General features: G+C 39.5%; 1 protein-coding gene across 1 annotated transcript in view; it reads left to right on the top strand.

Moving 5' to 3' along the window:
* The first annotated feature begins 4,582 nt into the window (after positions 1 to 4,582).
* The window catches only part of MTPN (myotrophin), a 59,915-nt gene continuing 52,598 nt past the window's right edge, over positions 4,583 to 11,899 (top strand). Inside the window, exons 1-2 of the mRNA XM_002914203.4 lie at positions 4,583 to 4,689; positions 7,942 to 8,233. Coding sequence (XP_002914249.1) covers positions 8,162 to 8,233 — 72 coding nt within the window. The 5' untranslated portion in view covers positions 4,583 to 4,689; positions 7,942 to 8,161. The remainder of the gene's footprint in view (positions 4,690 to 7,941; positions 8,234 to 11,899) is intronic.

Here is an 11,899-nt window from a genome sequence, read left to right as displayed (position 1 = left end):
CAACTTCTTCTACATTTGAGTCAAGTCTGTTCCATGTGCCATAGTCACAACCATTGTGTTTTCTGAGACACACATTTTTCTTTTATTTCTCTTGTGGGTAGCTTGAGCTCATCAGGCTTTGTCAATGGGAAGCCTTGTACCATTTTATTCAACTGAAAGGATTTACTGGGCACCACTTTAATATACTCAGAGATTTCATCATGAGTGTGACTGTCATATCCTTGATTTGATCCTTGACACAAGGCTGAGTTCTAATCAGTCTTTTTGTTCATCTCGGCTATGGATGATAATCATTTGTATTTTCCAATGATGCAAGTCTCCAAATCTCTGGACTCTCTTTGATCTCTTTCAGTTCTAATTGCAAGCTGGACACTTATTTCTGTTTTATCTCCCCCTGTAGTATCTTATGCAATCAGTAATTACCAACACCCAAATGGACATAACAAATGCATACAGAACATCCCATCTGACAGCAGCAGAATATGCATTCTTATCAAGTGTACATGAAACATTCATTAGGATAGATCATATGTCTCAACAAATTAAAGAAGACATAAATTATATGAAATATCTTTTCCAACCATAGTGGTATGAAACTAGAAACAAAAGGAAAGCTGGAAAATCCACAAAAATATGGAAATTAAACAATTCAGTCTTGAACAACCAATGGGTCAAAGGAGAAATCAAAAGGGAAATTAAAAAAAAAAATCTCGAGACAGATGAAAATGGAAACACAACATACCAAAACTTATGAGATGCAGCAAAAGCAGTTCTAACAGGAAAATTTATTGCTATAAATGCATACATTAAGAAAAAAGAAAGCTCTCAAATAAAACTAACATTACACCTCAAGGAACTAGAAAAGAAGAATAAACTAAGCCTAATGTTAAAAGGAAGGAAATAATAAAGACTAGAGACTAAATAGAGAACAAGAAAACAATAGAAAAGATTAACAAAATAAGAGTTGGCTCTTTGAAAAGATAAGCAATCATGACAAACCTTAGCCCAACTATTTGAGGAAAGAAAGAGGACTCAAAAAAATAAAATAGAAATGGAGAGGAAATGTTACAATAAATACCGCGCAAATACAAAGGGTCATAAGAGACTGCTATGAACAATTATATGCCTAGGTTGTTCTGGGATAACACAGAAGATTCCTAGAAACATACAACCTACCAAGACTGAATCATGAAGAGATAGAAAATCTAAACAGAGTAAGAAAGTAAGAGATTGAATCAGTAATCAAAAACCTCCCAACAAAGTCCAGGACTTTGGTTTCAGTCATAAATTCTACTGAAGCACTCGAAAGATTAATAACAATCCTTCTTAAACTTTTCTAAAACACTGAAGAGGAGGAAATGCTCCCAAACTCCTTTTACAAGGCCAAAATTAACTGGATGCCAAAGCTAAATAAGGACACTATTAGAAAAGAAAACTAATAAGTTTTCTATACTGATAAGTATAGATGCAAAAATTCTCAACAAAGTATTAGCAAATTAATTCAAACAGAACATTAAAAGGTTCATACACCATGATCAAATGTATTTATCCCTGGGATACAAGGACAGCTCAACATACACACATCAATAAATGGGGAACACCACATTAAGAGAAGGAAAGACAAAAATCATGATCATATCAATAGATGCAGATGAAGGTGAAGCATTTGATGAAATTCAACATCCTTTCATGACAAAACTCTTAACAACTGGGTATTGAAAGAATGTACCTCAACATAATAAAAGCTGTATATGACAAGCCCACAGCTAACATTATAGTCAAGGATGAAAGATTGAAAACTTTTCCTTTAAGATCAGGAACAAAACAAGGATGTCCACTCTTACCACTCATTCTACATAGTACTGGAAGTCCTAACTGAAACAGACAAGAAAAAATAAATAAAAGGCATCCAAATTTGAAAGGAAGAAGTAAAATTGTTTGCATATGACATGATCTGACATATAGAAAACCTTAAAAACGTACCAAAAAACTGTTAAAACTGATCAATGAATTCAGTATAGTTTCAGGATACAAAATCAACATATAAAAATCAGTTGCATTTCTGTACACTTAACAATGAACTATCGGAAAAAGAAATAAAATAATCCCCATTCAAAATAACATCAAAAATAATATAATACTTAGGAATAAATTTAACCAAGAAGGTAAAAGATCTATACATTGAAAACTGTATGACATTGGTGAAAGAAATTGAAGAGGAGACAAAGGCAATGATGTCCCATGTTCATGGATTAGAAAAATTAATATTGTCAAAATGTCTATACTCCCCAGAGCGATCTGTAGATTTAATGCAACCCCTAGGAAAATTCCAACAGCATTTTTTACAGAAATAGAAAAAAAATCCTAAAATTAGTATGGAACCACAAAAGACCTCAAATAGTCAAAGCAATCCTGGGAAAGAAGAACAAAGCTGGAGGCATCAAACTTCATGATTTCAAAACACATTACAAAGCCATAGTAATCAAAACAAATCATACCAGCATAAAAACAGACACATAGACCAATGGAACACAATAGAGAGCCCAGAAATCAACCCACACATGTACAGTCAACTAACATTTGAAAAGGGAGCCAAGAAGACTTGGTGGGGAAAACATAGTGTTTTCAATAAATCTTGCTGGGAAAACTGGACAGCCACATGCAAAACAATGAAATTAGACCAATATCTTACACCACTTAAAAATTAACTTCGAATGGATTAAAGACTTAAATATAAGACTTGAAACCATAAAACTCCTAGAAGAAAATGTAGGAAATTGCTTCTTGACATTTGTCTTGGCGATGAGTTTTTGGATATGATACCCAAAACACAGGGAACAAAAGTAAAAATTAACAAGTGGGAATATATGAAACTAAAAAGATTCTGCACAGGAAAAGAAACAATCAACAAAATGAAAAGATAATCTATAGAATTAGAGAAAATATTTGCAAATTATATATCTGATAAGGGGTTAATATCCAAAATATATATGGAATTTATACAACTCCATAGCAAAATAACAAAGTATCCAATTTAAAAATGGGCAAAAGACTTGAATAAGCATTTTTGCAAAGAAAATATGCAAATGGGCAACAGTTACGGGAAAAGGTACCCGACATCAGTAATCATCAGGGAAATGCTAGTCAAAACCACAGTGAGACATCTCCTCACACCTGTTAGAATAGCTATTATGAAAGAGACAAGAGATAATAAGTGTTGGCAAGGATGTGAAGAAAAGAGCCTTTGTGTGCTGTTGGTGGGAATGTGAATGGGTGCAGCCACTTGGAAAACAGTATGGAGGTTCCTCAAAAAATTAAAAATAGAACAACCCTATGATTCAGCAATTCCAATTCTGGGTATATGTCCAAAGGAAACAAAATCACTATCCCAAACTGACTTCTGCACACCCATGTTCACTGCAGCATACAATAGCCAAGAGATGGAAAACAGCTAAGTGTCCACTGACAGAGGAATAGCTAAAGAAAATGTAGTACATACACACAGTGGAATATTATTCAGCCATTAAAAGGATGGAAATCCAGCCATTTGTGACAACATGGATGAATTTTGAAGATAATATGTTAACTGAAATAAGTCAGACAGAGGAAGACAAATACTCTATGATCTTGATCATATATGTGGGATCTGAAACACCAAACCAAAAAAGAGAGTAAATGGGTTGTTGCCAGAGGCTAGAGGGTGGGAGAAATGGATGGCAGTGGCCAAAGGGTGTAGAATTCCAGTTATAAAATGAATAAGTTCTGAGGATCTAATGTATAGCATGGTGACTATAGTTAATACTGTATTGTATACCTGAAAGTTGCTAAGAGAGTAGATCTTAAAAGTTCTCAGCACACACACACACACACACACACACAGGTGATAGATGTGTTTACCATCCTCACTGAAGTAATCATTTTGCAACATATGCATATATCATATCATCACATTATATATTTTAAACTTACACAGTGTTATATGTCAATTATATCTCAGTAAAGCGGGGAAAAATAAATAAAAATATGCCCCCCCCAAAGTAGTTAACAACATGTGCTACCAGCTTTCCATTCTCTAGCCTCTTCTACTAGGGCTACAAATGTACAGGGTACATTATCTGCCTTCCGGGCTTCACTATGCTACCAGAGGAGATTGTTTTGCCAAATGTTTCACTCCTGTGAACATGAATCATCATCCTTATGGTTTCTAATATCACTTCCTTTGTTGTGTACTATTTAGCCCATAAGCCAATGCCATCTATTTAAGATTTTTGTTTTAGTAACAGCTCCCTTCTGACAATAATTTCTGTATCAGTCAAGATTGGCTCAGTGTTGCTGCAGTAATAAACACCAAATTCTCAGTGGCTGAAAAGTTTAATTATTTTTTACTGCATATCCATTGTGGGATGGTGGGGGAGCTCTGCTCAATAGAGTCACTCAGAAACTCAGGCTGGTGATAGCTGCTGTCTTGAATGTTGCTGGTGGCTGTAGCAGAGGGAATCAAGAGCTCTGAAGGGTCTTGCATTGGCAAGCCTGGAAATGACTCATATTACTTCTGCTCATAACTAATAGGCCAAAATTAGTTACATGACATTACTCAACCACGAGGAAGCCAGGAAGAGCAATTCTCTCTTGCGCTCAGGATGATAGACGAAAGGAAATATTTGTGGAGCACCATGAATACCTAGCAAAGTAAGTAAACAAACAAAAATAATAATGAAAAATCTGTGATAAGTGAGGTAAAAGGGGGAAAAACTGAGCTATCTGGTAGAAGTAATTGAGGGACCTATTTAAAGTGGATGGTCTGGGAGGTCTCTCTGATGATGTAACATCTGCATTGAGACCTTGAAGTTCAGGAGTGAGCAAGAATGAAAAGAACTTTCCAGACAGGAAACAAGCACATCAGCCCTCGGGTAGAATGAGCTTGGTTTTCCCTAAAACTGACAGAAGACAAGTTTTGGGGGAACTCAAGAATCAATGGGGGTGGGAGGGGAGTGTTGTAAGTTGGGAGAGACATCAGAGTCAGATCACAGAAGACCATAGAAATAATTAGGATTTTATCCTAAATGCCATGGGAAGCCATTGGAAGGTCTTAGGGTGAAAAGTGCCTGTTGGATCTATGTGTGAAAAAGGTAACTCCAGCTATGTGAGGAATTACAGGGAAAAGAGAGTGAAAATGGGAGACCAGCTGGGAGGGTAATGAAGCAGTGCAGACAGAGATGATGGGACTGGGAAGGGTCACGGAAGGTAATCAGTAGTGAAGATGGTAAGTGGCGAACAATTTAAGATGTATTTTGAAGGCCTTACTGTTGGATTGAATAAAAGAGAAAGATCAGGAATGATAGGAGTTATTTATGACTTCCATTGTCAAAGATAAAGCCAGACACTACTTAAATTGGTAAGTGGTAAGGACAGATTTTTATCAGTAATAACTTGTTACAATCAAAAACAGAGACCAGCCTTGAAAATTCCCTGAGCAGACAATACCAGTTTAGTCATACAAACAAAGATCAATTTACCTTATTTTGCAAGACTAACTTGACCTGGGTCATTTCTTACTTACACCTCTGAAAATCACAAGCCAAGCTTAAATTGTTCCCAAAGGTTGATTTGAGCAGTGCCCTATCATTTAGGAGAATTCTAATATTATAACCAGTCACTGTGAAGAATAAACAGTCTGCTTTCCCACTACATCAGCTGCTTTATAGCAATATACCCCTGAGCCTCATTACATGTTTTGGTTTGAGTGCTCCTGGTTTGCAAACTGTCTTTTTGGTATGTGCACAATAAACTTTGACTAATTACTACTTCCGGTAATTCATTCATTTTACTTCTGTTATGTTTGAACTTTTGACAAACTATTACTATAGGGAAAAGAATCCAATGTGAAATGAACTCAACTTTGATATGTATGGAGATTAATGGGTATTTTAAAGGAAGAATGAAGGAGTAAAGGGGAGGCAAGTGGGGGCTCAACAGAGTAAATGCAAGTAGGCCCACTGTGTATGCTAGCTGGCAATCACTGAAGTTAGGATTCTACCTTCCAACAGAGACTGGGAGACAGAGGCCCTAACCTCAGGTATTAGCTGAAACGAAAAGAAAAAAAAAAATTGGCAGCCTTGAGTTTTCTCAGGCAGGCACTTTAAGGGGTCTGAGGTCATCTTAGGATGTGGCCTCGATCTGTTAGGAACTACATTAGCATTTGTTCAAGTTTTTATAAGTCAAGGTTGAGGCCTAGTTGAGCATAGGGCTCAGAGAAGCCTGGCTACAGTCTGGTCAAGGAGAGAATCTTTGTCACATGTTTCTGATTCTAGTGACATGTGGTTGGTGATGTCATTCATAGACAAGGAGAAGTCTATGGGGACAACTAAGTTTAGAATCTAGAGGAGACCAAAGCCAATGTTAAGTTTGAAACATTTGAATGGCCAAGAAGTTAAATATAAGAATGGATCATAGTAGAAGTCTGAGCTAGAGATATAAATATAAAACAAGACCTGTCATCATGATGTAACTCAAAGATCACACAGGTGGGAGTGGGAGATCAAGAAGACATAGGGACTCTAGGATTTGCCTTACAAATTACTCCTTGAGATTTTTTTCCAGAAATGTATCACCATTAGGTAGATGGATCTGTGTTTTTGTGAGAAAGTCAAATTAACAGAACATCAATCAAGGTAGCTGTCAAATCAAAAATATTTTATTTTTCTTTTGATTTGAAACCTATCTCCATTTACTATTTCTAAATCATAGCAAAAAAAAATACATTTATTGAACACTACTGTTCCCATTTGGCATATGTGGCAAACTGAACACAGAAGGGTTAAATAACTTCTGCCTTACAAAATTAGTAAGGGTTGGGTCCTGTATTCAAAACTAAGCAATCTGTTTCCAGAGGCTATGATCTGAACCTCTATACTATATGGTAAGCATATATTATTTATTTAGTGGGTCACAAATAATAGACTTTTATACATATGTAATAGTTCCAATAAGTTTTTATTGGATCTATGTTCATGTGTGCATGTCTGGGTCATTAGGGTTGGGGCACAATTCACCTGGAGGCTGTGCCCCAAGGTATTTAACACCCAAACTGTGGGAAGAGTAGAACCAGCTTCACGAGAATGGCCGCGAAGCTTCAACCCATTAAAAACAAAGGAACAAACAGAAAAATTAAACACACAACACACACACACAAATTGTACGGGACAGTTGGGTTTGCTCTACCCTATGGCATCAAGCTGAATTCCTAGTCCTGGACCTAATTTGCTAGTCCGGGAGATGAGTAAAAATTTTCCCCCACTACACACTTCAGTTTTTCCCTCCAAACAACATTATGCATAGTTATTACACTGAATTCGCATGGTTATCCTAAGTATTGAAGAGGTCCTTGACGGCAGGCATTGTTTTATTCCATCTTTTTTACTATATCCTCAGTCCGAGAGAGTCTAGCATGGAGTAGGAGCCCAAGGGATGCTTGATAGTGGAAGAAGAAAGGGAAGAACAAAAAAGGGAGGAAAGAGGGAAAAAGGTAGAAGAAAGGAAAGAAGGGAACGAAAAGAGAAACGAAGGAATTCAAATCAAACATTCCTACTGGACACTTTCAGAAGGTGGGCAAGATGCCCTCCAAGGCTGTGTTTTAAAGAAAACGTTTTCCCACGTGTGCGGTGTGCAAAAACATCCTGTTTCCATCTGAAATAGCCTGACTCGCCCTCGTCGCCCGCGGACTCGCTTTACTGGCCTCTCAGTCCCGCCCACTCCCCCCGGACCCCGTTCGCCAGCCTGCCTAGCCACTGCGCCTGCGCACGTGGAGGGCTCCGCCGCGGGCCGTCGGGGCGGGGTCCCGAGCGGGGCGTTCCGCCCAGGGGAAGAGGAAGAGGAAGTTGGGGGAGGATCCTAGCTGGGAGTGAACCGGAAGTGCAAACGCTCCTGCTTCTCTTCGGCCAGGCGGAACCTGCTCTGCTGGGCCCGGTGGCCGCAAAAGAACTTTCTTTCTCCCGCCCCAACGGTCACCGCGGCCAACTGCCTCGCCCGCCTGGCAGCCTTCCCCGCCTTCTCTTCTCCAGCTCCGCGCGGCCCTGTCTCCCTCTCGCCCCGCGGTATCCGCTTGCTGCTCCCACCGCCTCCTCGTCTTCTGCCCGGCCGAGCCGCCCGCCCCGCTGCAGTGATGTGCGACAAGGAGTTCATGTGGGCCCTGAAAAACGGAGACTTGGATGAGGTGAAAGACTATGTGGCCAAGGTAAGCGGCGACGAGTGGAGTGCGCGAGAGCACGGAGGTGGGATGCAGATGAGGCTGAGGAAGCTGATGGGAGCTGGGCTGGCGGGGGTGGCCGAGGGGGGGCGGTGGAGGAGAGAGAGCCTGGATGGGGGTGGCACCGAGGAGAGAAGGGAGTCTGGGAGCGTCTAAACCGAAGGAAGGGTCGAGATAACACGGTCGCGTTCTGTGTCAGGTAACTGGTTGGTGTGATACAGTCAGGCTCTTCTTGTCTGCCTGCCCCCTGGGGGAGGGGAGGAGTGGTAACCCTCTTTCAGAGTCACTTCGGAGCGCTGGTCATTTGAGTTTGGCCCTCTTCTATGCCGGAGTTACCTAAATCTTTCTTTGAATGGGGTAATTCTCCATCTTGGACCCGCCGGTTGCTGAATGAAGTAACCTAAGTGATTAGAACCAGAGGAACGTTTTCTTGAACTTTGAGCCTGTTGAGAATTTACAGTAGTCATTGACCATGAAAAAGAGTACCGAAAATAGCAATGGTTGAAATTTTGAAACTCGGTATCACTTCACTGTGAAGTCTTAACTTTGGGTGTGGCCTTTTTCCTCTCCCACACTATAACAAACACGTCTTTGCTTCAAGTGGTAAGGTTGTCGGTCAGCACCTGGCGGTGTTTAAGATATCAGAGTAGTTTTCAAACAAGCATGCTAACTTTAGTTACTCCGTGTTTATCCTTGATCAACCATCTGAAATACTCAAACGTGTAATAAATAGTATGCAGTTTAGTGACCGTGTACTGAGGGGTAAAAGCATGATGAAGAAAGCTAATCTCAAACCTAAACTCAAAATACAGAGTTGAATCTGCATTGTGGTGGAATGGTAAGCTCAAAATTCCAAGCTGACCTGTCTATGGACCCTGAAACTGCCTTTTGTAATTATGAGAGAACTGACATGTGATTATAATATGATGGTAATGGAAAAAGAGATCTTCCCAAAAGTATAACCTTATGACATAACCATGGAGGGCATCTTGCTTCTAAAAAATATAACTTTATGACCATGGTGGGCATCTTGCTCACCTTCTAAAAGTGTGAGAACTGGAGCTAGATTTTAGTTCTTCAAAGGATGTGACCACTGGTATGCTGTTTTTGTTTCGGAGATCTGTGTTAGGAAGCAACTAAGCAGAAGCAGAGTTTCTTAAAACTTGCAGGATTGTGCAAGGCAAGCCACTGCTAGGTTTTACTCTTTAATAAATACCATTACAATTTAGACTTTTTGCGTGCAGAATATGTGTTTTGTTGTTATTTGCAGTGGATTTGTAGGACACCATTCGCTGCCTTCTCAGCTAGTGGCAGTCTGAAACCTGACTTATCGGATGTTTCGATGTAAGATTGAAAGGAAGAAATTAACTGGAACAATTCAATCCATGGTACACTTCCAGTGGTGGGACACTGGAGTACTCTGGAAGTGAGTGGGCTTTTGTTTTTCCTTTATGGCAGAAACTAGGTTATTTGATATACCTGAAGTATGAAAAGTTGGGAAGTACTAATGGAGCTTACAGCTACAAAAAGAACACCATTTATGTGGTGTCTGCCTGGTACATTATTTTATATCGTCCTTGTGAGTCTTGTGAAGTCCTTAAGGCCCATTTTACAGATAGGAGTACTGAGATGCAGGGTACTTAAGACAGAAATACAAAGTTATAGAGGTAACAAGCCAGAACTGAACTGCTGACTCCAAAGCTTAGGCTCTGTAACTGCTCGTTGCAGTCTCTCCCAATATAAAATGTAATTGTGGGGCGCCTGGGCGGCACAGCGGTTTAAGCGTCTGCCTTCGGCTCAGGGCGTGATCCCAGAGTCCTGGGATCGAGCCCCACATCAGGCTCCTTTGCCAGGAGCCTGCTTCTTCCTCTCCCACTCCCCCTGCTTGTGTTCCCTCTCTCACTGGCTGTCTCTATCTCTGTCAAATAAATAAATAAAGTCTTTAAAAAATAATGTAATTGTGAAAGCATATAATATCAAGATTCTAGTAGGACATTCCCCAATTTTTTTTTTTAAGTTTTAAAATCAGGTCATTTTGTTAAGTTTGATTTTTTTCTTTCCCCGTTACTACCCTACTGCCTGTTCTCATCAAAAGAGATATGCATGAGAGGGAGGCTAAACGTTCAAAGGAAAGCAAAAGGAAGTATTAAGAACTGGTTTATCTGAAAAGTTTGACTGTAATGTAATCCTATGAACAATGAGCTTTTTCCTTAGTTTTATTGAGTAACGTGAGTCTCTTAAAATATCTTTATTTTGTTAGTGAGAAATACCAAAAAAAACCCAAAACCACCAAAAACCAGTGCTCCAGTGTTTACTGAGTTCCCTTATAGTGCTATTCACACTCTCAAGTGCTTATAACATAGTTTCTTGGGCTCAGCAGCCATCTTCCCTCTTAGTCATTGACTCATCTTTTTCATCCACCAATTTATGAACACTCATTATGACACTGAGTTTATGTAATGTGCTTTATCTAAGTAAAAGTATGTAAACAAAGTACATAAAGGAACATTTGGACTCATCTAATTTTCCTTCTAAGCAGTGAGTCTTTATTCTCCTCAGTACTCCTCTGAAGATCTCTCACATTGTTTACATATAAGAATGGACCTGTAGGTGAAGGTTTTTAGTATTTTCCCTTTTTAAAACTAATACTTTAAAAAATCAACAATCTGGGGCACCTGGGTGGCTCAGTTGGTTAAGTGTCTGCCTTTGGCTCAGGTCATAATCTCAGGATCCTGAGATCTAGCCCTGCATCAGGCTCCCGGAGCCTGCTTCTCCCTCTCCCACTCCCCCTGCTTGTGCTTTCTCTCTGTCAAATAAATAAATAAAATCTTAAAAAAATATAATCTTACTTTTCTACCTGCTTTTGACTTCTATACAGAAATCTGAAATAAGGACAGGCATAACTTACTGGTTTTAGGTGCGTTCTTAACTCTGAAAAATAAGTTTAGAGTCTCCAAATCATTGAAAAGTTTATGTTTCTAAGTAGAAAAAGCAGCATATAAAGAAAAATTTAAGTTAGTCCATATTAAATGTTCATCTGTAACATTAAAACAGTATCTGAGACAGTTTGGCTTCTTGACTGACCTAAAGACTGCACTTGGTTAGTGCATTCATTTTTATTGGGCACCTTTCAGGTCCCAAGCACTCCGCTAGGCCTGGCCCAATAGTGAAGAAGTTGGACACAGTGTTCAGGAAACTTAAGCATCTACATTCAGCAGGCTTGTATGGGAAAATGTTCATGCTTTTAAAGAAGTATGGAAACTAGAAGTAACATCTCACGTAAGATTCAGTTTGTCCAATTGGAAAACAAGTGAAAGCCGGAGAGTGAGATCTTCATGAGCAGCAACAGTCGATACTCATAGCCCCATCTTCAATCTGTGTCCTTCTTCTGGGTGACATTACCTTTGCCTCATCTTCCATTTCTCCCTTTATGTTCATTTCTTCTGTTGGAGTTACACCTGGGCTCCAGTCTGCCTAGTGGGCAGCTTTGTTCACATAAAATCCAATTGAGCCCACACTGTCTTCTCAGCAACTTTTCATTTTTGTTGTCTCCATTTTGACTAATGACCTCATGACCCAACTATTTGCTCAAATGAGAAATTGGGGGATTTTCAGAGTGTTGACAAGACTACCCTCTTCCTTCTCTTTCTGTTT

This window comes from Ailuropoda melanoleuca, chromosome 1 (genome assembly GCF_002007445.2).
Source record: "Ailuropoda melanoleuca isolate Jingjing chromosome 1, ASM200744v2, whole genome shotgun sequence".
In the NCBI taxonomy this organism is placed as follows: Eukaryota; Metazoa; Chordata; class Mammalia; order Carnivora; family Ursidae; genus Ailuropoda; species Ailuropoda melanoleuca.
The sequence above is the reverse complement of the archived record's forward strand: the minus strand, read 5'-3'. Positions and strand labels throughout refer to the sequence as shown.